Below are 23,312 nucleotides of genomic sequence, written 5' to 3'. Positions count from 1 at the left end.
CGGTGGAAATTTAGGCAAGGCTGCAGTTTGGATGAGGTGTGTCTATTTAGTTACCTCCCTAAGATGATAGGGGCTGCCATGCTTAAGTTTAGTGGGATCCCCACATATGACCATCATTTCCCCCCAGTATTGATTTTGTCCATAAGGTTTTGTCAATGGGAGCCCTGTTGTAGAGGCGCCAGAGCCAATATTCTTTTTATAGAAATTATCTTAGTGTATAAATTCTGTTGTATGTTTGTTACATATAATTATATATATATATATATATATATATATATATATATATATATATATATATATTTTAGGGTATAAGCTTTAAATTTTTTAAAATATATTTTTAAATTCTCTCTCGAGGACCTGCTTACAGAGAGGACTTAAGGAGAGAAAGAGATGAGAGAGAAACATTGATTGTTGCCTTCTGTACCCTCCCTGGCTGTGAATCAAACCACAACCCATGTATATGCTTGACAAGGAATTGAACCTGCAATCTTTTGGTGCACAGGCCAATGTTCAACCAACTGAGCAACTCTGAATTTCCAACTCAGTCAAATTATGGACTTTTGTTTTATATATATATTGTATTTATCATTTTCTATATAATAAAAGCCTAATATGCTAAGTGTCTGATCATTCGGTCGGCCATTCAACCAGTCAAAGAGTAATCCTATATAATAAATAAGTAATATGCAAATTAACCCTCACAAGATGGCTGCCTACGACCAGGCCAGCAAGGGGGTTAGTAGGGATGACCAAATGACTGAACAAGCAGGCTGCATGGGGCAACCAGGCCCGTGGGGGGGGCAGTAAGAGGCAACCAGGCTGGTGGCGGGGGGGGGCAGTTAGGGGCGACCAGGCAGGCAAGCAGGTGAGCAATTAGGAGCCAGTGGTCCAGGATTGTGAGAGGGATGTCCTGGATTGGAGAGGATACAGGCTAGGCTGAGGGGATCCCCTTTCCCCATGCAGGGGGCCTCTAGTATGCTAATGATAAGCTAAGGCTGCTCAATAGCTTGCTATTACGTGCACTCACCACCAGGGGGCAGCCTGTCAACCGTTATGATGTGCACTGACCATCAGGAGGCAGATGCTCCGACTGGTAGGTTAGCTTGCTGCTGGGGTCCAGTGGATCAGGACTGAGCAAGACAGGCTGGACATGCCTGGAGCCCTCCTGTGGTCCTTCCCTGGCTGGCCAACCTCCCGTATCCCTCCCCGGTCCTGACTGTGCACGGGTAGGGTCCCTGGGCCTGGGCTGCGCCCTCTCACAATCCGGGCTGAGGGATCTGTCCCCCAGTGCATTTATATCATGCACCAGGCCTCTAGTGTTTTTATAAATATACTAGAGGCCCGGTGCATGAAATTCATGCACGGGGCGGGGGGGGGGGGTCCTTCAGCCCAGCCTGCACCCTCTCCAATCTGGGACCCCTTGAGAAATGCCCGCCCGCCCATTTAGGATCGGGCCTAAACAGGCCGTCAGACATCCCTCTCACAATCCAGGACTGCTGGCTCCCAACTGCTTGCCTGCTTGATTGCCCCTAACTGCTTCTGCCTGCCAGCCTGATCACCCCCTAACCACTCCCCTGCCAGCCTGATCAACACCTAACTGCTCCCCAGCTGGCCCAATTGCCCCTAACTGCCCTCCTCTGCTGACCTGGTTACCTCGAACTGCCCTCCCCTTCTGGCCTGGTCTTCCCTAACTGCCCTCCCTTGCCAGCCTGGTTGCCCCTAACTGCCCTTCCCTGCAGGCCTGGTCCCCACCAACTTCCCTCCCCTGCTGACCCAGTCAACCCTGCTGCCCTCCCTGCTTGCCTGATCGCCCACAACTGTCCTCCCCTGCAGGCCTGGTGCCCCCCAACTGCCCTCCCCTGCAGGCCTGGTGCCCCCCAACTGTCCTCCCCTGCAGGCCTGGTCCCCTCCTAACTGCCCTCCCCTGCAGGCCATTTTCTGGTGGCCATCTTGTGTCCACATAAGGGCAGCCATCTTTGACCATATGGGGGCGGCCATCTTGTATCTTGGAGTGATGGTCAATTTGCATATTACTCTTTTATTAGATAGGATAAAATACATAACATTTATTAACCTTTAGTTTCTTTTCCCTGTAGCTAAAGGTTTTTCTTTCTTTTTTTCCCCTTTCAATCCTTCCCACTCTTTTTTTTTTTTTTTCTGTTCTAAGCTTTTAGCCTCCTGAGGCGGTGGGCTTGTTTTCTCTCTCAGGCGGATAGGAAAGGAAGGGGGCAGGGAGAGGGCCTGGTGGCCGGCCTCTAGGCCACAGCCTCTACCTGGGAGGCCCCTTCTCCTCTTCCTCACTCCTCCCCACACTCCTCCTTTCTCTCCTTTTTCTCCCACTCCTCTGTTCTTCCTTTCCATCCTCCTCTCCTTCCCCTTTCCTCCTGCCCCCGGCTCTCTCCTCACCTTCCTCCTTCCCTTTTCCTCACTCCTCCCCACACCTCCTTCTCCTTCCCCTCCCCGCTCCTTTCCCTCTTCTCTTCCCCCCCTCCTGGTCCCCCTCCTTCCCCTCTGTCCCTCCTCCTCCTCACCTCCCTCCCTCCAAGGTCTCCACCAGTGTGATCCCTCCTCCCACTGGATCAGGGAGGACTCAGGAGGGCAGCCAGACAAACCACACCCACCAGGGCCCTTCCCACCGGACCTGCGGGGGCCACGGTTGTGGAGGTGGGTGCCTTCACGGACTCTGTGGTGACAGCACCCGCTGGGCTCCTGGGAGGGCAGGGTGAATGGCACCCTGGCACCTCAGTTCCCCGCTGCTTAGTGCTCAGGGTCAGGAGGGCGTCACACTCCTCCCCTTCGGGGGAGCCCTCCCCGAGGCAGCCAGGCAGGGCCGGGGTCATCCCCCAGAGCCCGGCTCGGACCAGGGCCCGGGGAAGCCCAGCTTTCTCTGCTCAGAGGGATCATAGCCGCCTGGCAGGTGCTGCAGTAGCAGGGACGTTGGGTGCCCATCGTGCCAGCAGGGGGCGCATCTCGGGCTGCCAGGGACACTCGCGGGAACCACTCACAGAGCCACCAGCAGTCTAGTGGCCTGTCATTCCCAGTCTGAGGCCAGCCACCTGCTCCCTGCTGTGTAGGCTTCATTCATATATATATATTTTGATTTCTGAGAGGAAAGGAAAGGGAGAGACAGAAACATCAATGATGAGAGGGAATCATTGATTGGCTGCCTCCTGCACACCCCCTACTTGGGATCGAGCATGCAACCCAGACATGTGCCTTTGGCTGGAATGGAACCTAGAATCCTTCATTCCACAGGCTGAAGCTCCATCCACTGAGCCAAACTGGCTAGGGCTAGGCTTCATCCTTATTTAACTACTAGTGACCTGGTGCACTAAATTCATACACATTAAAAGGGGATTAATTAGAGGAAATAATTTAATATTGCTATTTGCCCTTTCTCTATAAGTGTCAGAGATGAAAGAAAATTAGTAAAATGTATATGAAAACCTTCCTCCTGTTAGAGTCTGGGGCTTACCATGGGACCCAGAATCAAGTCCCTGCCGATCCACATGAACTTCAAAATTATATGAGACCCAGACCCAGCCAGCAGCTCCCCCCCCCCCCCAATTGGGCTAGATTCAGATCCATCAGTCTCACCCTTGTCAAGCCCTGTCAGGCAGGGGGCACAGCCTCAGGTCCCCTGGTCCAGTGCTGGCAGGCGGTGCAGCCTGAGGGCCTCTGTCAAGCCCCACCTGGTGAGGGGCGCGGCTGGAGTTCCCCTGACCCAGCACTGGGGGTGCACCTTGAGGTCCCCTGTCAAGCCCTGCTGGGCGGGGGTGGAAGGGTGTGGTCTGAGGTGCCCCAGCCTGGTGCCAGGGTGGGTGGTTCAGCCTAAGGTCTCCTATCCAGCCCCGCTGGGTGAGGGGCACGGCCTGAGGTCTCCTGTCAAGCCCTGCCGGGTGGGGAGGGCATAGCCTCAGGTCCCTGCTGATGCTCATTAAGGCTCTTTAAGGGAACGTGGCCTCAGCTGTGGGTGCAGCCAGCTTTGTGATGGAGTGATGGCCATTAGCACATCCCCTCTTTGTTAGATAGGATATGTAACTAACAGGTCAGGAGGAGCCTGCCATCCACAAGATGGCTTGTTAGGTATCCTTCCCAGGAGGCTTCCCGCCCCCCAGCACCAGGGTGGCCAGGAGCAGAGGGAGGAGCGGCTGCCGGGCCTGGAGCCTCTCACCAGGCTTCCTGGGAAGGGGGGAGGGGCAGGAGGAGGGTGAGCAGGCTTCCTTCGTGCCGGCTTGCTTGAAAAGGTTGATTCCAGTCGTCTGCCCAGTGTGTGGGGCCAGGCCCGGCCCTAAGGTGGGGGACGCTGGCTGGTCAGGGTGTCACGAAGGCACCCTCCCCGGTGAGGCATTTACTGGCTCCCAGCAACGCCCCAAGGTGTCACAGCAGCAGAATGGCAGGCAACAAAGAGGCTGGTGACACACCGCGTGGGTGTGGGCCGCGGTGTTGGTTTGTGGCCACACACCATTGTGGCGCGCACGGCCCGTGGGACGCCCGTCCACGCTCCGTGAGGGCGGGCGGCTGCCAGGCCGGGCTCGGCAGGAAAGCTGTGCCGGCTCCCCCACCAGGTCCGGCTGTCCTTTCCCGGCCTGTGCCAGGAGGCAGGCCCCGCCCGGCCCCAGGCTTGAGCCAAGTGGGTCGGGGGCAGCGTCGAGGCCCTCAACCTGCGCACCTGCCCTTCCTCTGATTGGGGGGGGGGGGGTGTCCGTGGTACTTGTTTGACAGGATACGTTCACTCTTTCATTTAGCAAATCAGTACTAAGGGCAACTCCTTTGCCAGAAGCTGGCATGGCTGCCAGGTGTGACTCCAAGCGCGCAGGCCCCCTAGAAGAGGGAATGGCCATCAACAAGTGAGTAAAGACACGCTGTAAGTCATTTCAGAGAAGGATAGCCATAGTTACACATAATTACATGGCAACTACAGTCTCCGGGAGAGAGGACTTCAGTAAACAAAACAAGCAGGGGACGGTCAGTGGGCCTCGCCCCCATTCTCTGCCCTTCCAGAAAGTTCATCAGACGGAGGCTGGGATTCTGGCTTCCTTGTCGCTTTCCTTTTCTCCTTTTATTTTATTTTAGTTAATTGATTTTTAGACAGGAAGGAAAGGAGGGAGGGGGGAGGGAGGGGGGAGGGAGGGGGCTCCTGCCGGGCTGCACACACCACAGTCAGGGTTCTGGGTCCAGGTGCTTCCCACTCCCACCTTTTTTCCTTTCTTTCTTTCTTTCTTTCTTTCTTTCTTTCTTTCTTTCTTTCTTTCTTTCTTTCAGTATCGCATAACAGTATGGTGCATGTGTTACAATCAACCAACTCATATTGACACCGTCCTTTATTCTGTTTTTCACAATTTTTATTCACTGATTGGAGAGGGAAAGGGAGAAACACGGATTTGTTGTCCCTCTTGTTTATGCATTCATTGGTTGATTCTTGTATGTGCCCTGACCTGGGATTGAGCCCACAACCTTTGCGTACGGGGAGAATGCTCTAACCAAGTGAGCTACCCAGCCAGGGCTTGACACACTCTTTTATTTGTTAATTTAATTAATTAATTTAGTTTTTAAATTTCAGAGAGAGACACATCAATGGTGAGAGAACCATTGGTCGGCTGCCTCCTTCCCACGCCCGCTCCACGGGATTGAGCCTGCAGCCCAGGCTGCGCCCTGCCTGGGAGCCAACCGAGACCTCCTGGTTCGTAGGTCCACACTCACCCTGAGACACACCAGCTGGGCGCACACACTATCTCTAACCGACGTCCGCCCTGTAACCAGACTCCCCTGGTGTGTCCCCGATGCCCCGAGTCCCGTGTCCCCGAAGGCAGGGCGGGGCCCGCTCCGCCGGGAGTTCGTCAGGGACACCTCACTGCCTCCGCGTTCCTGCCCGCAGGAGTGGGGGAGGAAGGGAACACAGCTTCCTGCGCCCTCCTGCCTCCTGCGCCCTCCTGCTCGCTGCGCCCTCCTGCTCGCTGCGCCCTCCTGCCCGCTGCGCCCTCCTGCCTCCTGCGCCCTCCTGTCCGCTGAGCGGCGGTGGGACGGAGCAGCAGCAGCGCCGGGGGCCGGGCTCAGGGGGGACGCAGGTGGCTCCCCAGACCCGGAACCCGGCGTCCCCAGCGCCTCTGGGGCCGGAGGCTCGCGGGCTCAGAGTGTCATCTCCCCGCGGAGGTGACTGAGGCCCCTGAGCCTCCGGGCCGGTGCCACCGCCCAGGCCTGGCAGTCCGGTACGCACCGCGCCCCCCGAGGCCCCGCCCCGATGCCCCGATGCCCCGCCCCGCAGGCCCCGCCCTCAGGCCCCGCCCCCAGCCCCTACCCGGCCCCGCGCGGACGGACAGGTGGAGCGCATTCCCCGAGCCCGCTCCGCTCCCGCTCCCGCTCCGGCCCCGGCTCCCGCTCCCGCTCCGGCCCCGGCCCACCATGGGCAACAGCGCGGGCCGCAGCGACTTCGAGTGGGTCTACACCGACCAGCCGCACACGCAGCGCCGGAAGGAGATGCTGGGTGAGCGCCGCCCGAGCCCCTGGGCACCCCTGACCCTGCCCCGGGGAGGGGAGCGGCTCCCTCCGCCGCGTCCCGGCCCGCGTCCTCCCCGCCCCGTCTCTGCCTCCGCCTTGGGCCCCGGGACACGGGGTCCCGTGCCGCCCGGGAGCATCTCTCAGCGGCCGCGTCCCGGGGGGACCCGGGCGCAGACCCGGGCGCGGACCTGGGGCTCCGGGACGCGGGTGCGGGGCGCAGGCGTCGGCCAGGGGGACCCGCTGCGCGGGATGCGCCGCCCGCGCCGCGGGGAGCTCCGGTCCCTCCGTGGCCGCCGCGAGGGCGCCACGCCCACCCCGAGCCGCCGGGAGTAGACGGGATGGGCGCCCGGTGGAAGCATTGAAACCAGAGGTGGTAAGGAGGGTCCCGCCATCCTGCCCTGGATCCCGGGGCGGCCGCCCCGCTCCCGTCCAGTTTCTGCCCTCCTCCTGCGGGTTCGCAGCCAGCGCCCTCCTCCGGGCCGGGCTAAGGGGAAAGGGCCACCCCTCCCACACAGCTTTCAGGAGATGCCACCGGACGCCCCCACAGCGCCAGGCGGCGCCGGTGGACATGCGCCCGCCTCCCTCCCACACCCGCTGGCAGCACCTCGGCCTTCGCCGGTGAGGCGGGAATGCAGAGTTCGCTGTGGGTTTCATGCACATTTATGTAATAACCGGTTTTCGTGTTTCCCTGGCCGGTGCTGGTCTTTTGATGTTGATTGTTAGAGCTTTTGGTATGCAGGCTTTTAACCGGGTCATACATGTTAAAACGGGGGCTCAGGAAGCTCTAAATGTGACAACGCATTTTTTCCTTTACAACTTGTCTTGTGCCATCACAGGAGCTGTTTCCTTCTTAAAAAAATTATATATATATATTTTATTGATTTTCTTAAAGAGAGGAAGGGTGAGGGATAGAGAGTTAGAAACATCGATGAGAGAGAATCATCAATCAGCTGCCTCCTGCCCACTCCCCACTGGGGATGTGCCCGCAACCAAGGTACATGCCCTTGACGGGAATTGAACCTGGGACCCTTGAGTCCAAAGGCCAATGCTCTATCCACTGAGCCAAACCCGTTGGGACAGGAGCTGTTTCCTTAATGCGTTTGAAGGGATTCCTTTTTGTCCGCAGTGCTTGTCCTTCCGTGTCTCCTCACTCCCACCCAAGGCTATGGAAATATGCACCCTGTTACTTTTTAAAATTGTTATTGATTTTTACTGAGAGAGAGAAGAAAGGGGAGAGAGAGAGAGAGAGAGAGAGAGAGAGAGAGAGAGAAACATTGATTTGTTGCTCCACCTATTTACGCACTCATTGGTTGATTCTTGTATGTACCCTGACCAGGGATCGAACCAGCAACCTTGGCCTATGGGGGTGATGCTCTAACCAATGAGCCACCTGGCCGGGGGGAATGCTTCCCACTGCTTTAAACCTTCCCGACACTGGGCATGTTGAGTGGCTGGTGTGTGACTGCCCTGTCCTAGCTGGGGGCCCAGGGGCTGCACACCGCGGGTGGGTTTGTGACTGTGTTTCTCCTGTGAGGTGAGCCGCGGTCCAGCCCTGTTTGTGGTCTCAGCTGTGGCGGCATGGTCCCTGCGCCCGTGACCTTCCTGGGGGTGGCTGGAGGGCCTTGGTGATTATCTGTCCCACGCCCCAGCTCCCCGGCTCCCTCACTCCCCTCCATCTTCCTCCGCTTCCCCCCACCTTCCCTTACAGGATTCACTGGGCGCCTGGCCGGAGTGCAGAACGCTGGGGATGGATGGATGGTGACGTCCGTAAAGCGGGCACCTCCATCCTTGCCCAGCGGGGTGGGCGTGAGGAGGAAAGGAGGTTCTGGACGGGAAGGGCTCAGGGGCTCAGCAGGGTCCCAGCACCCGGCCCGGAGAAGGACCTCCCTAAAGAGAGGCGCCCGGCCCGGCGCCCGTCCTGGGCGCTGCCGCACAGGTGGCCAGGGAGGCTGGAGACGGAGCGGGAGGCAGCCTGGCCGGGCCGGGGGCTACAGAAGTCCTCAAGGGCTGGTCCCCCAGGGAGCCCTCACCATTTCCACCCCCAACCCCCTTCACCCCCCCCTCTCCCGGGGCCTCTGGGGTCCTCTCTTGGCATCTATTTGCAGCCTGGGGCTGTGCCATTCTCCCTCCCTCCTGGCATTTGCTGCTCCGCTGCCTGAATGTCCTCCCCTGGCTGCCCAGGGTTCCTCTCAGCCCGCCTCCGGCAGGAAGCCCCCTGGCTTCCCTCGTGGCCCCGGGCTGGGTGAGGGAGCTCCTTGTCTCTTGGGGGCAGTCTGCAGGGGTCTAGCCCCGTGGTCTGCAAACTGCCGCTCGAGAGCCACCTGCGGCTCTTTGGCCCCTTGCGTGTGGCTCTTCCACAGAATACCACGGCCTGGGCGAGTCTATGTTGAAGAAGTGGCGTTAGAAGAAGTTTGAGTTTAAAAAATGTGGCTCTCCGAAGAAATTCCAATCGTTGTCCTGTTGATGTTTGGCTCTGTGGACTGATGATGAGTTTGCCGACCACATAGATTCTAGGGCATGGCTGTGCCGTGATCTCCTGGCAAGGACTCAGCACGCACTCACCAGCCTTGTGACCTCGGGCAAGCCAATCTACAGATGAGGAAACTGGGGCTTATTGGCGTTAGAAGGGATTCGTGGTAAATGCTTTCCTTACCGAGATGCTGAGCAGGTGAAATGGAGGGAATGCTAAGTTACCTTCAGGACAGCTGTTACCCCATGTCTTTCCCCAGGACAGGGACCACCTGTGCCATCTCCAGCGGGAGCGGTGGCTTCTGGGTAACTTGCCAGCCAGCATCTCTTTCCAGAAGTGGCAGTAGCATGAGGCTCAGAGCGGGGAAGCGGCTTGACTAGGCCACACAGCTGGGAGGGCACAGAGGCCAGGCTGTGTTCAGGCAGCCTCCTGCTCCGGGTCCTGGGGGTGCGGCCACCGCCCCGCCCAGGCATCTGCTGTGTCCCCCCCAGGCGGCTGCTGTGCCCCTGCCAAGCTGCCAGGGCAAATGGATGCCCGAGAGAGATCCCACTCTCAGAGCCAGGACCAGAGAGTCCTGGCACAGAGCTGCCGAGTGCTCTTCCCGCAGGACCTGCTCCCGGGGCACCGTGTCCTAGCCAAAGGGGTCCCCCGGCAGCCCCTTCAGGCGGGGCCCCGGCTTCCTGCACCAGGCGGCCAGGGCAGAGCCAGCGGCAGTCTGTCTGGTTGAGATCAGAACCCAAGCCAGGTGTGGCCAAAGGCAGGCTTTGGATTTGCCTTTTCAAAAACAAGTAGCTTTGTGATTTTGTTTTTGTTCTTGACTTACCAAAATAGGGTGCACGAACAGTGCAAAGCAGTTCAAACAAGCAAAGGAAAACAAGGAAGTCAGGCTGCTGGCATGGGCTCCACTGTTTGCTCAGGGACGGACTTGGCTGGGGGTGTCTCGACGGCAGAGCGGTGAGATCCAGACCAGAACGGGCAGGGCCTCCGCTCCGCGTCCTGGGGTGCGGCCGGTTCTCACCCGCCACGGGGATCGGCTGGCGGGGGAGAGCGGGCTGGCCACGGGCCACTCTCGCGCCCCTGGCCCTGCCCCCTCTTCCAGGCAGGCTGTCTGCCCACCCAGCCCCGAGGTTGCCCAGGAGAGAGGGGGTGCCTCCTTGCCCTCCTGCTCGAAGTGGCGGGACCTCCCCGGGAGCCAGCTAATCTCTGGCCCGAGCGGTGGGCCCTGTGATTGGTCGGTGGGCTGTGATGGGCAGGGGAGGGCAGGGGAGGGCATGGGGAGGAGGCGGGAAGGGGCGCTGTGGGTCTGGCCCCCAGCAGCACAGGGAATAGGTGGTCCTGACGGGGTTCCTCCCGGGCCCTGACTGACCTGGCTATGTCCTCTGGGCTCGGACCCTCCCAGGGCCTCCCTGCTGGAATGCCCACCTGTGCCCGGCCTGTGTGGCACACCCACGACCCACCTCCCCACCCAGGCCGCCCCGACCCTCCTCCTCTTCGCTCTCTGGCCACGTTGTGGAACGCACCCTGTCTTCTGCCCATTTCCCACTTTGTGGCTTTTGCAAATGCTGTTCTCTCTGCCTGGATTCTTCCCCGCTTCTGACCTCTCCTGTCATCCTTCACGCAGACACACTGCGTGCTGGTAAACGTTAAGTGACAGAGTCTCTGGAGGGAACAAGAGCCCCGATCTGTAAATATTTGTAAATATTTCTACTGTGATCAATCTTAAGTGATCAACATGCATCATCACTGATCAGGGAGCTGGGGAGGGAGGAGCTGGCCTGTGCCTCGACCTGCCTCCCCCTCCCTCCCCGCCGAGCCCCTGCTCCCTGCTCCCTGCTCCCCCTGCCCCCCGCATAGGCCGGCACCTTTACCCTGTGGCCTTTGCCCTATCTTCAATCCGGCCTTGATCTGTGGGGTGATTGCTTCAACTCTCCGAGCTTCCCCAGGGCAGGGCCAGGCCCACCTCCGCCTGGCGTGGCCTGGCGTGGCCTGGCGTGGCCTGGCGTGGCCTGGCGTGGCCTGGCACAGCCTGGCACAGCCTGGCACAGCCTGGCTTCCCAGAGAGTCTGAGGGAGCCCTCGAAACAGCCGCGTGTCCTAGGCTCCAGCCCAGCCCTTTGAGGCGCTCACAGTGCGCGGTGTCATCCTTGCAGCTGGTGGTTGGGAGGCACCCCGTTTAAAAAAAATACATTTTTATTGATTCCGGAGAGGAAGGGAGATAGGAACATCCATGATGAGAGGGAATCGTTGGTTGGCTGCCTCCTGCACTTTGGACTGAGCGCACAACCCCGGCACGTGCCCCTGACCAGAATCCAACCTGGGACCCTTGAGTCCCCAGCTGATGCTCTATCCACTGAGCCACACTGGTTAGGGCCTGAGTGTTGTTTCCCACGCTGCCTTATGGGGGCCCCTGGCCGGCCGTGGTCTTCTCACCGAGAATGTCTCCGTCCTCGCTGCTCTGCCGCGCAGACGTTCGCACGGCAGGGCCTGGGAACGTGCTTGCCCAGTCACCCAGCGAGTGAGAGGCGGGACCGAGCCGCTGTCTGTCCTCGGTCCCTGACACAGGACTCCTGCCAGGTGCCAACTCACGTGTCCCCTGCCAGCCTCCGTGTAGATGGGTGTGTGCCCCGCCCCCCCCTTGATTTGCACCAGCTTTTGTGAGGTAGGATTTACATCCTGTAATATTTACTTAGTTAAAGGCACAGTCCAGCGGTTTTTAGTCATTCAACGTACCAGATTATTTCTGTTACCTGAGAAGGATGCCTTGTGACCACACCTGGTCCCCCCACAGCCCACCCCATATTCTCAAACCCAAGTCCCTTGTTCTAAGTCCTCACCTGGGAGTGTGGATATTTTCCCCAAGGGTTTTTAGAGAGAGTGGGAGGGAGGGAGCAGGGGAGGAGAGAGGAACATCAATTGTCTGCCTCCCACTCTTTCCGTGGCCAGGCTGGGGATTGAACCTGTGTATGAGGTACGTGCCCTTGACCTTGAATTGAGCCCACTACCACCTGGGCCCCTGGCTGGGCTGACACTCTAACCACTGAGCAAACCAGCCAGGGCTCCAAATCCTTTTAAAATTTAAAAAAAATTATTGACTTAGAGAGAGAGAGGTGAGAGAGAGAGAGAGAGAGAGAGAGAGAACGCGCCAGTGCCCTGTGCAGACGTGAGAAATACCAGTCCATTGTTCCACCCACCGTGCATTCATTGGTCCATTCCTGCACACGTCCCATCTGGGCCCGAACCCGCAACCCTGGCACATAGGGCCGATGCTCTAACCACTCAGAAACACCAGCCAGGGCCACATTCTTTAAAAAAAAAAAATTCACTTTTTATTGAATTTTAGAGAGAAGAAGAGTGAGAGAGAGAGAGAGAAAGAAACATTGATGAGAGAGAAACATCACCATCAGTTGTCTGCCTCCTGCACGCCCCCCTCCGGGGATCGAGCCTGAAACCGGGGCCTGTGCCCTGACCAGGAATTCCCCCTGGCACATCGGGTGGCCACTCAGCCACGGAGCCACACCTGCGGGCTGAATCCTGATTCTTTCTCCTCTGAGTCTGGCTGGCACTGGGCTCTGTGTGTGTGTCTCCTTCTCTTGGCACGCTGTGCCCGGGGCACACTGCCCATGCCCTGGCACCGCACCCGCTCAGCCTGGGAACCCCTCCATCTCTGCGATCTGGGCCTGGCTGCCTCCGACCTTCGGCAAATATTTGTCAACGAGCAAAAAGCAGGTTTAACAAGAGGCCGGTGCGGAGGCGAGCAGACTGCTGAGGCCCTTTGGGCCACTTTCCGCCTTTCCTCGGTCGGACGGGTCCCCGAGCACCTCCTCCGCGGACCAGCGGGCGAGGCCGCCGTGGCTGCCAAGCGGGAAAGGCGGAGGCCAGCCGGGCGCTGGCACCCCAGGGATTAGCAGGGCTTTGGCGCCTTTGTGCGGACAGGCCGTCGGAGGTCCGGTTACAGGGCTGCGGTGCGGACGGCGGGGGAGGTGGGGGCTGTGTGCGTGCCCAGGGTCAGGCGGGAGCTGCTCTGCGATGGGACATTGGAGACTTGGGCGGTCCCAGGAGACCGGCCGCAGCGGTGTTTGGCGGCCCTGGGGGTGGAGCCGTCTGAGCCGGTGCTGCCGGTGCCGGGCCTGGTGTGTGACCGGTGCAGGTGAGAGAGGGCAGGAGCCTGGTGCCCGCCTGGGACCCCGCTGTCTGCGGGGGTGCGGGCCCAGCGCCTCCCCTGCCCGGCTGCGGCTCTGCCATCTTCCCCCGCTCGGCTGGCCCGGCAGAAGCAGCCGGGAGAGGCTCGGCGATCATGGTGGGCCCACAGCTGAGCTTGGGGTGGGGTTAGGGTCCGGCCGCCCTCCCAGCAGGTGTGTCCTCCTGCGCTGCTCTCTGGTCCTGAAGACCCAGCTGTCATGTATGTAAATATACGTGATGCACGTAAGTGCACACACCTGCTGGAGCCCTGCTTTCTGCCCCTGAGCACCTGCCGCCTCCTCACCCTGCGGTGGCCACGTGCCCCCAGCCCCAGGGCAGACCCCCATCCCTGTGCCCCCAGCCCCAGAGCAGACCCCCCTCCCTGTGCCCCCAGCCCCAGGGCAGACCCCCCTCCCTGTGCCCCCAGCCCCAGGGCAGACCCCCCTCCCTGTGCCCCCAGCCCCAGAGCAGACCCCCTCCCTGTGCCCCCAGCCCCAAGCAGACCCCCCTCCCTGTGCCCCCAGCCCGACCCCACCTCCCTGTGCCCCCAGCCCCAGGCAGACCCCCTTCCCTGTGCCCCCAGCCCCAGGGCAGACCCCCCTCCCTGTGCCCCCAGCCCCAGGGCTGTCTGAGTGGGCACCCTGGCGAGAAAGCAGCCCAGAGAGGGACAGGGCCCTGCCCCAGGGCACACAGCCGCGGGCCTGAGCCGGGCTGCAGTGCAGCTCTCCTGATACGGGCAGCCCAGCCTCTGGGGCTGAGGTTCACTCCACCCTCCAGAGGGGCCCCTGGAAACCAGGCAGGTGTTTCACTGCTGGTGGAACCTGTTTCCTCCGCTCTGTGAGGGGGGTGGGCCCCTCCTGGGCGTGTGTGCGTGCGTGCGTGTGTGTGTGTGTGTGTGTGTGTGTGTGAGACGCCTGGCATGCAGCCCCTGCTGGTCTCTGCGTCCAGGCCTGGTCCTGGCTTGCATCCCAAGGTCACATCTTGCTCTGGCCGTCTCTGGGCCTCCCTTCTGTGCGTGACTTCTAGCAGTGCTGTCACTCAGGACCAGTGGCTCTGGCCGGGCCGCTGCCTTGGTGCCCAGTGGCCATCCATGCTGCTCTGGCTCTGCTGGAGGCGGCAGGTCCAGCCCCGCTGCTCTGGCCTCGGAGCAGGAGGCCTGAGCGGGCAGGGTCCCCCAGGTCAGCTGAGGTCCCACGGGGGCAGAGCCTGGCCACGGTTCCTCCTGGGGTGGCTGGGGGTACGGTTCTGGTTCTCTCCCCCTCCCCACTCACACCCCTCTCCTCGCCTGCCTGCCCTGGGCCCGGAAGAGGCCCACCTGTCGAGCCAGCACTGCTTGCCTTGTCTGTGACCCATCCTGGCGTCCTGCCCATCCATGCCCGCACACGCCCCTCAGCTCTCGGCCATCTCAGCCCTGGCTGTGCCGAAATGGCTCCTGCTGAGGCCCCGTGACCTTGCCAAGCTCAATGGGCCCGTCTTGCTTCCTGTCTGTGACTCTCCCTGACCTCCCCCAGCTGACACCCCAAGCCCGTGGCTCCAGCTGCCCTGGCCTCGGTCTGGGTGGCCTGCGATCCTCAGAGCGGCTCCCCGGGAGGTCCCCCAGGCCTCCCAGCTCGCCGGAGCCGGAAGCTCTGGAACTGAAAAGGTTCGGTATTTGTTTCCCTCGAGTGAGGATTGATTTCCATCTGGCAGGCGTGGGGGAAGGGCTCGGGAGGGGGGGGAGCCAGCGGGCTCCTGGTCACAGGGCTGATAGGACGGTCAGAGGAGCCCCAGTCCTGGAGGGCCTTCTGGGGTCTCCACTGGAGGCCTCGGAGCAGGAGGGGTGCCAGCCCCCCTCTGAGCCCGCCCCGCCTCCATGCTTTTAGCCAAGGTGCCCGGGACCAGGCTGCAGCCTCAGTGCCTCTCTGCATGGCTTCCCCGAGGGAGGGCTGGGCTGGGCTGGGCCTGGGGCTGGTGGGTCCTCCCTCTCTGTGGGGGAAGGTGCTCTCAGGCACAGGGAGGTGGTCTGGGGCTTACATTCCTGGGGGTCGCCCTGAGCTGCCAGCATCCAGCTGCCTCACCCCTCGGCCCCGCCTTCCATTGCTCCAGCAGGATGGCCAGGTCCGGACCCGCTGGGCTGGGAGCGGAGGTGAAAGCCGACCCGGGCCAAGCCAGGCGGGCCTCCGAGAGCAGCACCCCCGGTCCCAGAGGTCAGAAATGGCTGTGCATGCTCTCAGGTCCGAGAAGCCTGCTTCCTAACCGCAGTCCGAACAGCTCCGGGGCTCGGGGGCTCCGGCGGGCATCGGAGGCGCTGAGCCCACGCTGGGAGGTGGGGCGGCTGGGGGAGGGGCTGGGAACCTGGCCCCCTGTGCCTGAACTTCTACTGGGAAAGGAGGTAGGGGCACCAGGCCCCCAAAGGTGGGCTGGGCCGGGGCAGAAGGCACCCAGGGGTCTTCTCCTTTGCTCCCACAGGCAGGACTTACTAGCTGCGTGATGGCGGGCACCGGAGGCCCACTGCCCAAGGTCACTGCTGGCAGCTCGGTGACTGCCTTGCCTCTGAGGGCACAGGAGAGGCCTGTGTGCGGGCCTGGGGCCTGGGGCCTCTCAGCTGCCCCGAACTAGCTTGCGAGTCAGTGCTCACCTGGCGCAGGTGTGGCCCGCCCCGCCCCCTGCCCCCGGCTTGGCCCCCTTCCCAGGGGAAGCAGGGCAGGCCCACCTGTGGAGGCTGGTGGTGGGTGCCTCCCAGGTGCGCCTGGCAGGTGAGGGCCTGGCCCCCCGTTGCCCGAGGGGAGAGGCTGGTGAGCGGGAGTCTGGAGTCTCTGGGTCTGCGGTCCGGCCTGCAGCCAAGTATGCAAAGGTTCAGGGCACTTTGCATGCGACTGCCTGGCTCCGCTGTGGGCAAGGGCTGCGGGCGAGGGCATTCCTGAGGAGGAGGCGCTGGCACCTCCTTCTCGCCCTGGCCATCCCGGAAACTGTTTCCCTGCCGGATTCCCACTCCCGGGCCCCATCCTCCACCGGAGGCACCCCTCTTCCTGGGCAGCACCCTGAGACGTGTCCCGTTCCCTGTGACCCCTTTTGGGATGAGGCCTGCCCCCTGTCCCCCTCCCAAGTGGGGTCCGCAAGTGGCCCACCTGCCTCTCTTCCCCACCCCCCACCTGGTCTTTTGGTCTCTCTCGCCCCATCCGGTGGTAAGATGCTGGGGTGCTGAGCACTGTGTAGCCAGCTGGCCTCCCAGCCTGCAGCCGCGCCCGAGCAGCCACCGGGGGCAGGCCGGGGAGAGCAGGTACCCAGCCTGGCACTGCCTCAGCACGGCCCCCACCACCTCCCGGTCCTAAGGCTTCCAGGAAGCGTGCCCTGCAGTGGAGGTCTGGCACCCTGTGCGCCTGAACCCTGCTCAGCTCAGTGGGCACATGTGCTGACGGGCCATCGCCGAGCACAGCGCAGCCCGTGTCCCTGCTCCCGCCTCAGCCTGGGCGTCCGTTCACCCTGCCGCCACCGTGTCCGTGGTTCAGAGACGGCTCCTCGGAGCCGAGGTTACCTGCTCGGAGCTGAGGAATTTTTAAAAAAGAGAAAAACCAAAAACAAAACAGGTAAAATGGCAAATTTTATGTTCTATATATTTTACCACAATTAATTTTAGAGAGAGGAGGGAGAGAAAGGGAAAGAGAGAGAGACATCGATTTGTTGATCCACTTATTGATGCATTCATTGCTTGCTTTTTTTTTTTTTTTTTTTTTAAATATATTTTATTTTTTACAGAGGAAGAGAGATAGAAACACCGATGAGAGAGAATCATTGATCAGCTGCCTCTTGCACACCCCCTACTGGGGATGTGCCCGCAAGCAAGGTACATGCCCTTGACTGGACTCAAACCCGGGACCCTTCAGTCTGCAGGCCGACGCTCTATCCACTGAGCCAAACCGGTTCCGGCCATTGCTTGCTTCTTGTTTGTGCCCTGACCTGGGATCAAACCACAGCCCTGGGGTATCGGGACGGTGTTCTGCCACCTGGGCTCCCTGGCCAGGGCTTACATCCCTCTGGATACATACTTAGGAGTGGACTGGCTGGGTCATATGGTAATTCTGTGTTTAACTTTTTTTTGAGGAGCCGTCATTACTTTCCACAGCAGCTGTACCGTTTTTGTGATCTTACCAGTAACAAACAAGCGAGGGTTCCAATTTCCCCTCATTGTCCTCACCGGTTACTTCTGCTTTTTAAACGTAGCCCTGCCCCCCCCCTCCACCCCCCCCCCCCCCCGTGCGTGCGAAGCAATATCTCATTGTGGTTCTGATTTGCGTTTCCCTAGTGACCGATGACACTGAGATCTTCCCCTGTGCTCATTGATTAGTTGCACATCTTTGGAGAAAGGCCTATTCAAGCCCTTTGCCGGTGTTTAACCTGGGGGGTGTGCCTTTTGTTGTTCAGTGGTAGGAGATCGTTACATATTGTGGACTTAAGATCCTTGTCCAAACCCAGCTGGTTTGGCTCAATGGAGGGAGTGTTGGCTGTGGACCAAAGGGTCCTGGGTTCAATTTTGGTCAAGAGCACGTCGTACCTCGGTTTCAGGCTCCTCCCTGGCCCGGCCCTGGTCGGGGTGCGTGCAGGAGGCAACCAATCGATGTGTTTCTCTCACATCGATATTTCTGTCTTTCCTTCTGTCTTCCACGCTCCCTAAAAGTCCATGGGAAAATATCCTCAGCTGAGGATTAACAACCACAACAAAAAAGATCCCAGAACTGGGATGTGAAGCCGCTCTGGACTCGGCTCCCTCCCAGGGCTCAGGGATGGCTGTGGCCGGAGAAGGGGGGCTGATTCACGCCCTCTTGGCTTGCTCACTCTTTCTCGCTGCACTGTGACCACCATGCTTGTGGGGCGGACTGGGGGGTGGCGTTGGCTGGCTGCAGGGAGAGGGTGCCCAGGATCACAGGGCTCAGGCCCCAGGTGCCGTGTCCTGCAGAGGGCGGCTGCGGTGGGAGTGGGGCTGGGAGTCCTGGTTCTGCCCACCACGTCAGCTGCCGTTGGGTTGAGACTCAGCCAGCGGCAGGCTGTCCTGAGGGCTGTGCGGACCCACTGCTCACGCACATGGAGCCCATGTCGCCGCGGCTGCCAGACGAGGCCAAGGCTGGGCGGTAGGTGGGCATGTGGGCAACTGCCTGGGGGATTCTGCTGGCGTCCTGGGCACAGGTGGCCTGTGATGCTAGGATTTGGGGGTCCCGATACCCCCCAGTATCTCCCAGCAGGTGAGGGCTGTCCTGCGGTCCGGGAGCCAGGACCTGTCCGAGGGGACAGACACACAGGAAGGCGCACCGTGTCCTCGCTGTGTCACGCTGGGACACCACAGCCCGAACCCATGGCCACACAACTCCGACTGTGAGCCCGGGTCCTCCCTCTGGAGCAGGATCCCTCTGCCATGCTGCTGCGTTTCTCCTTGCATACTGCCAGGGACAGGCAGCTCGCCGCCTCCGAAACAGGCCGGTCTCCTGCCGCGCGGCTCTGACAGAGAGGGCGCTGTGGCCGGGCATCCTGGCTTATCTGTAGTCACGGGAGAGACGTGACTACACCTTGAAGGCTGGCGTCCCCGTGCCGGGCGCATCTTCTCCAGCGGGAGGCTGGGGACATGCCCTCGGTGCCGGCTGAGCCAGGCATCCCGCGGAGACGCAGTCTCCTGCCTGGGAATGGGACCCGGGGCTGGCAGGAGGAGGCCGGGGCGGCTGAGCTGGGCTGTCACATCCTTCCAGACCGTGCACAGAGGGGGAGCCGCTGCTTGGGCCACCTGGACGGAAGAGCCGGGCGGAGCGGCCAGGACTCGGCTGAGTCCTGGCCGGTTCCAGTGGGGGCCCAGCCTCTGCTGCTGTCCTGGGACCCTCTTCATGGGACAGCCTGGGGGGGTGAGCCTGAGGCTGCCCCCTGCCTGGGGGGCCCTGGGCCAAGCCCCACCCTTACAGCCTCAGTTTCCCTCTGTTCATTGTGGCGTGGAGTGCCCACCTGCTGTGCCCCCCCACCCCCTCCGGGAGGTGGGATTGGAGCAGACTGGGCGGGCGTCTGTCACCCTGTCCGGCCCTGTCCCTGGATGTAGCACCCTCCCCTGGCCCCGCCGGCCCCTCCTGCCGGGCAGCCGCAGAGGTTTCTAGAAGGCACGGCTGTCTTGAAGAGCGTACTCCCCCACACCCCTCTCCCCTGTTCCCGCAGGGTCTGCTGCTTCTGGGCCGAGAAGGCCTTCGTGGGCTTGGCCAACCCCAGCGCTCACTGTTTTTTCCTTTTCTGAGAAATGGAACAGAAAATACAAGATACTGTCACACACAAGCCCTCCAAAAGAAACACATCCAACCTTTTGTGGCGCTTCCTTCAGATCTCGTTTTAAAAAATGAGACACTGGAGAGCAAGCCAGAGCCCTCCAGGGCCCCTCCCCTGGCCGCTGCCCCTTCCGGTTCCCGATATGCCGGGCCCACCCGGTCCCAGTCCCTGCACCTGCCGCACCACGTGAGGGTCGCGGCACAGCCAGTGGCTCCTGGCTCTGCGGCTGCTCTGGTTTCTGACCACATTTGTGTGACCTGTGGCGACCCCTGCTCTTTATTTAGGCCGATGGCAAAGCCCCCCTAACCCGAAGGTCTGACTCTCTGGGTGCCCACAGGCCCGGCTGGTCCTGGGTCCAGAATCACACGCAGGGCAAGGTCTTAGCATGATCCTCGAGGGCGCATTATCCCGTGTCGCTGCCCAGGGGCCTCGTGGCTGGTGGAGGAGGACCGGAGGGAAGCCAGTGGGACAAACAGAATGAAGGGAGGAAGGGAGGGAGGAAGGGCGAGTGGGCATAAGGCTGGGGCCCCATGCAGCCGCGCCCCCCTCACCACCTTCTCTCCCGGCCCTACCCGCAGCCAAGTACCCGGCCATCAAGGCCCTGATGCGGCCGGACCCTCATCTCAAGTGGACGGTGCTGGGGCTGGTGCTGGCGCAGCTGCTGGCCTGCTGGCTGGTGCGGGGGCTGGCGTGGCGCTGGCTGCTCTTCTGGGCCTACGCCTTCGGCGGCTGCGTGAACCACTCGCTGACGCTGGCCATCCACGACATCTCGCACAACGCGGCCTTCGGCACCGGCCGCGCCGCCCACAACCGCTGGTTCGCCATCTTCGCCAACCTGCCCGTGGGCATGCCCTACGCCGCCTCCTTCAAGAAGTACCACGTGGACCACCACCGCTACCTGGGCGGCGACGGGCTGGACGTGGACGTGCCCACGCGCCTGGAGGGCTGGCTCTTCTGCACGCCGGCCCGCAAGCTGCTCTGGCTGGCGCTGCAGCCGCTCTTCTACGCCCTGCGGCCGCTCTGCGTGAACCCCAAGGCCCTGACGCGCATGGAGGTGCTCAACGCCCTGGTGCAGCTGGCGGCCGACGCGGCCATCTTCGCCCTCTGGGGGCTCAAGCCCATGGTCTACCTGCTGGCCAGCACCCTGCTGGGCCTGGGCCTGCACCCCATCTCCGGCCACTTCGTGGCTGAGCACTACATGTTCCTCAAGGGCCACGAGACCTACTCCTACTACGGGCCCCTCAACTGGATCACCTTCAACGTGGGCTACCACATGGAGCACCACGACTTCCCCAGCATCCCCGGCTGCAACCTGCCCCTGGTAGGCGGCCGCGCGGGCGGGGGCCCGGCGGTGAGGGGGGCGCGGGGTCTGAGGAGGCGGGGCGTGTGGCGGGGTGGACCTGCGGCCTGGCTCTGACCTCCTTTTCCTTTCATGCGGATCACAGAGTGGCCACAGCCTCAGGGCGAAGGGAGAGGCCGCACCGGGGCGGGGGGTGGGCCTGGAGAGTGCCAAGGGGAGTCCAGACAGGCTTGAGTTTTTGTTTTTGTTTTAAGTATATATTTCTTTATTGATTTCAGGGAGAGAGAGAAACATCAATGATGAGAGAGAATTATTGATTGGCTGCTCCCGCACGCTCCCTATTGGGAACTGAGCCCGCAACCCAGGCATGTGCCCTTGGCCGGAATCAAACCCGGGATCCTTCAGTCCGCAGGCTGATGCTCTATCCACTGAGCCAAACCAGCTAGGCAGGGGTCTTCAAACTACGGCCCGCGGGCCACATGCGGCCCGCAGAGGAGTCTGATCCGGCCCGCCAGGTTTTTTGGGCAGTGAGCGCAGCCGAGGTGTTACAGTAGGAATTAGTAGTTCATATAGTCCGGCCCTCCAGCTCTCTGAGGGACCGTGATCTGGCCCCCACTTTAAAAAGTTTGAGGACCCCTGAGCTAGAGTGTCGAGGCACTTTTACAGTGGAGACTGCTTAGTGTAATGCAGACCTGACTGAGCCCGGCTAGGGCCTGTGCTGGCTGTGCATCCTTGGGCAAACTGCTTTCTAGGGGCCCCACATGGCAGAGAGGACAGGGAGGGCTTGGTGATCCCGGGGGCTGAGTGGGTGCAGAGTGGAAGCGTCAGGGCCAGTGGCTCTGCTGTGGGAGGCCTGGGGATGGAGAATTTCTGAAGGAGGAGGGAGGGCAGGGCGGGGAGGAGGCGATCAGTCTGGTGTGGGTGGGATAGAAAGAGCAGAGGTGCCCCACGGGGCAGGAGAGGGCAGTGGGGTTTTCTGGGTGTGCACATGCCTTTGGGAGTTTGCATGTGTGCCTATGAGTGTGCCTGGTATGTACACGTATGTGTGCGTATGGTTGTGTGTGAGCATTTGTGTGGGTATACTAGTGTTTGCACCCTGGCCCTTGTGACCGAGAGTCTGACAGCCTGTGTGTGCAGCTCTCCCCCTCCCGTCCTGCTGAAGGCACTGAGGTCCGGCTCTGGGCTGGCACCACCTCACTGAAGCCTCACCACAAGCTGATTTGGCAGGTGCCCGCCTTGCCCATTACCCCCATTTCACAGATAAGAAGGTAAAGGTGGAGAGGGGAGGTGCCTGTCGCAGGAAGTCTTTACTTCCGGGCAAAGTGAGCGGCTGATTGCGCCCTTTGCCTCGTCTCCCTGAGCCCGTCTGCAGCTCTAACGCAGGCCCTGAGCATGGCGTGGCCGTGCCCTCCATGGGGCGGCGTGCTGCTGCTGCAGGTGCTGAGGCGGGAGCACGTCCCAGAGGAGGCAGCAGAGGGGGGCGTGTGCAGGCAAGGGCGAGGAGCCGAAGGGAGTTGTGGGAGCAGGGGCCAGAGGGTCGGCAGGCTGGGGGGCACTGGACTGGCGAGGAGCATGAATGACCAGGCCAGGCTGTGCCTCGTAGCTGGGCAGGTGCTTGAGGAGACAGCCCGGCCGCCCTGGCTCCTGGGTCAGAATCTCCAGCTGGCTCCGGGGACAGGTGCATTTGAACCTGGGCAGGGGGCAGAGTCTGTCCGGGGCTAAGGGCCAGCACCAGCCAGCCTCCTGCTGGGCTGAGCTGGACACAGGCACCCTAGGGGTGACAGGGTGTGTGTCATTGTGTGCATGCTCACGTGTCTGTGTACACATGTACGTGTCGTGTGCATGCTCACATGTCTGTGTACACACGTCTGTGTGTGTTCATGCTCACGTGCACGTGTGGCAGAGGCCTGTCTGTGCCGAGGCCTGGCCTCTGACCCCCGCCTCCCCGCAGGTGCGGAAGATCGCGCCCGAGTACTACGACCACCTGCCGCAGCACCACTCGTGGGTGAAGGTGCTCTGGGACTTTGTGTTCGAGGACTCCCTGGGGCCCTACGCCAGGGTGAAGCGGGTGTGCAAGCTGGCGGGGGACGGCCTGTGAGCTGGGCCGCGGAGCTGGTGGTCCCTGCCCTCAGCCTGGTGCTCAGACCTCCTTGGCTGCCTTCGGTCCGGACCCCCGGCCGCTGCTTGTCCCCAGGTCCCGGTGCCGCCGGGACAGCGGACACAGGCTCTGCACGCGGACGCGCTGCTGCTCAGGCCAGGCCGCCCTTCCTGGCCTCCCTGCCTCCCACGCCCTGTGCGCAGCCTCCACGGGGCTGTCTGGTGCCCCCGTCCTAAATCAAACCAGCGTTTCTTTCCACATCAACGCCATGCTTCTGAGGGGTCTCGGCCCCGGCCCTGCTGGTCAGAACGCACACGCACTCCCTCTGATGTTCCAGGCCAGGGAGCCACTCAAGGCCACTGCCCACTCCTCTGTGGATGTGGCTCCCGTGGCCCCCAGGCCCCACAGGAAGTGCCTGAACTGCCTGCTCACCCTCCCATCCGTCCCACGTCTGAATTCAGCCCAGCTACCCCCCAAGGCCACATCTTAACCTACTAC

The 23,312-nt window shown here is 61.4% G+C and overlaps 1 protein-coding gene across 1 annotated transcript; it reads left to right on the top strand.

Moving 5' to 3' along the window:
• Positions 1-6,344: 6,344 nt before the first annotated feature.
• DEGS2 (delta 4-desaturase, sphingolipid 2) lies at positions 6,345-23,258 on the top strand. The gene is made up of 3 exons (XM_084889974.1): positions 6,345-6,484; positions 19,995-20,737; positions 22,668-23,258. Exons 1-3 carry the CDS (start codon positions 6,403-6,405, stop codon positions 22,812-22,814), a joined length of 972 nt encoding a protein of 323 aa, XP_084746100.1. The 5' UTR covers positions 6,345-6,402; the 3' UTR covers positions 22,815-23,258.
• The last annotated feature ends 54 nt before the right edge of the window (positions 23,259-23,312 follow it).

This window comes from Pipistrellus hanaki (genome assembly GCF_964339955.1).
Source record: "Pipistrellus hanaki genome assembly, chromosome: 1".
Classification (NCBI taxonomy): Eukaryota; Metazoa; Chordata; class Mammalia; order Chiroptera; family Vespertilionidae; genus Pipistrellus; species Pipistrellus hanaki.
The sequence above is the reverse complement of the archived record's forward strand: the minus strand, read 5'-3'. Positions and strand labels throughout refer to the sequence as shown.

What these genes read in the sequence shown, in the direction of transcription:
- DEGS2 (XM_084889974.1), top strand. Translation starts at nt 6,403, where the DNA reads ATGGGCAACAGCGCGGGCCGCAGCGACTTCGAGTGGGTCTACACCGAC. An exon ending in GCGCCGGAAGGAGATGCTGG is followed by an intron (nt 6,485 to 19,994) that starts GTGAGCGCCGCC and finishes CCCTACCCGCAG; the next exon opens with CCAAGTACCCGGCCATCAAG. An exon ending in CCGGCTGCAACCTGCCCCTG is followed by an intron (nt 20,738 to 22,667) that starts GTAGGCGGCCGC and finishes GCCTCCCCGCAG; the next exon opens with GTGCGGAAGATCGCGCCCGA.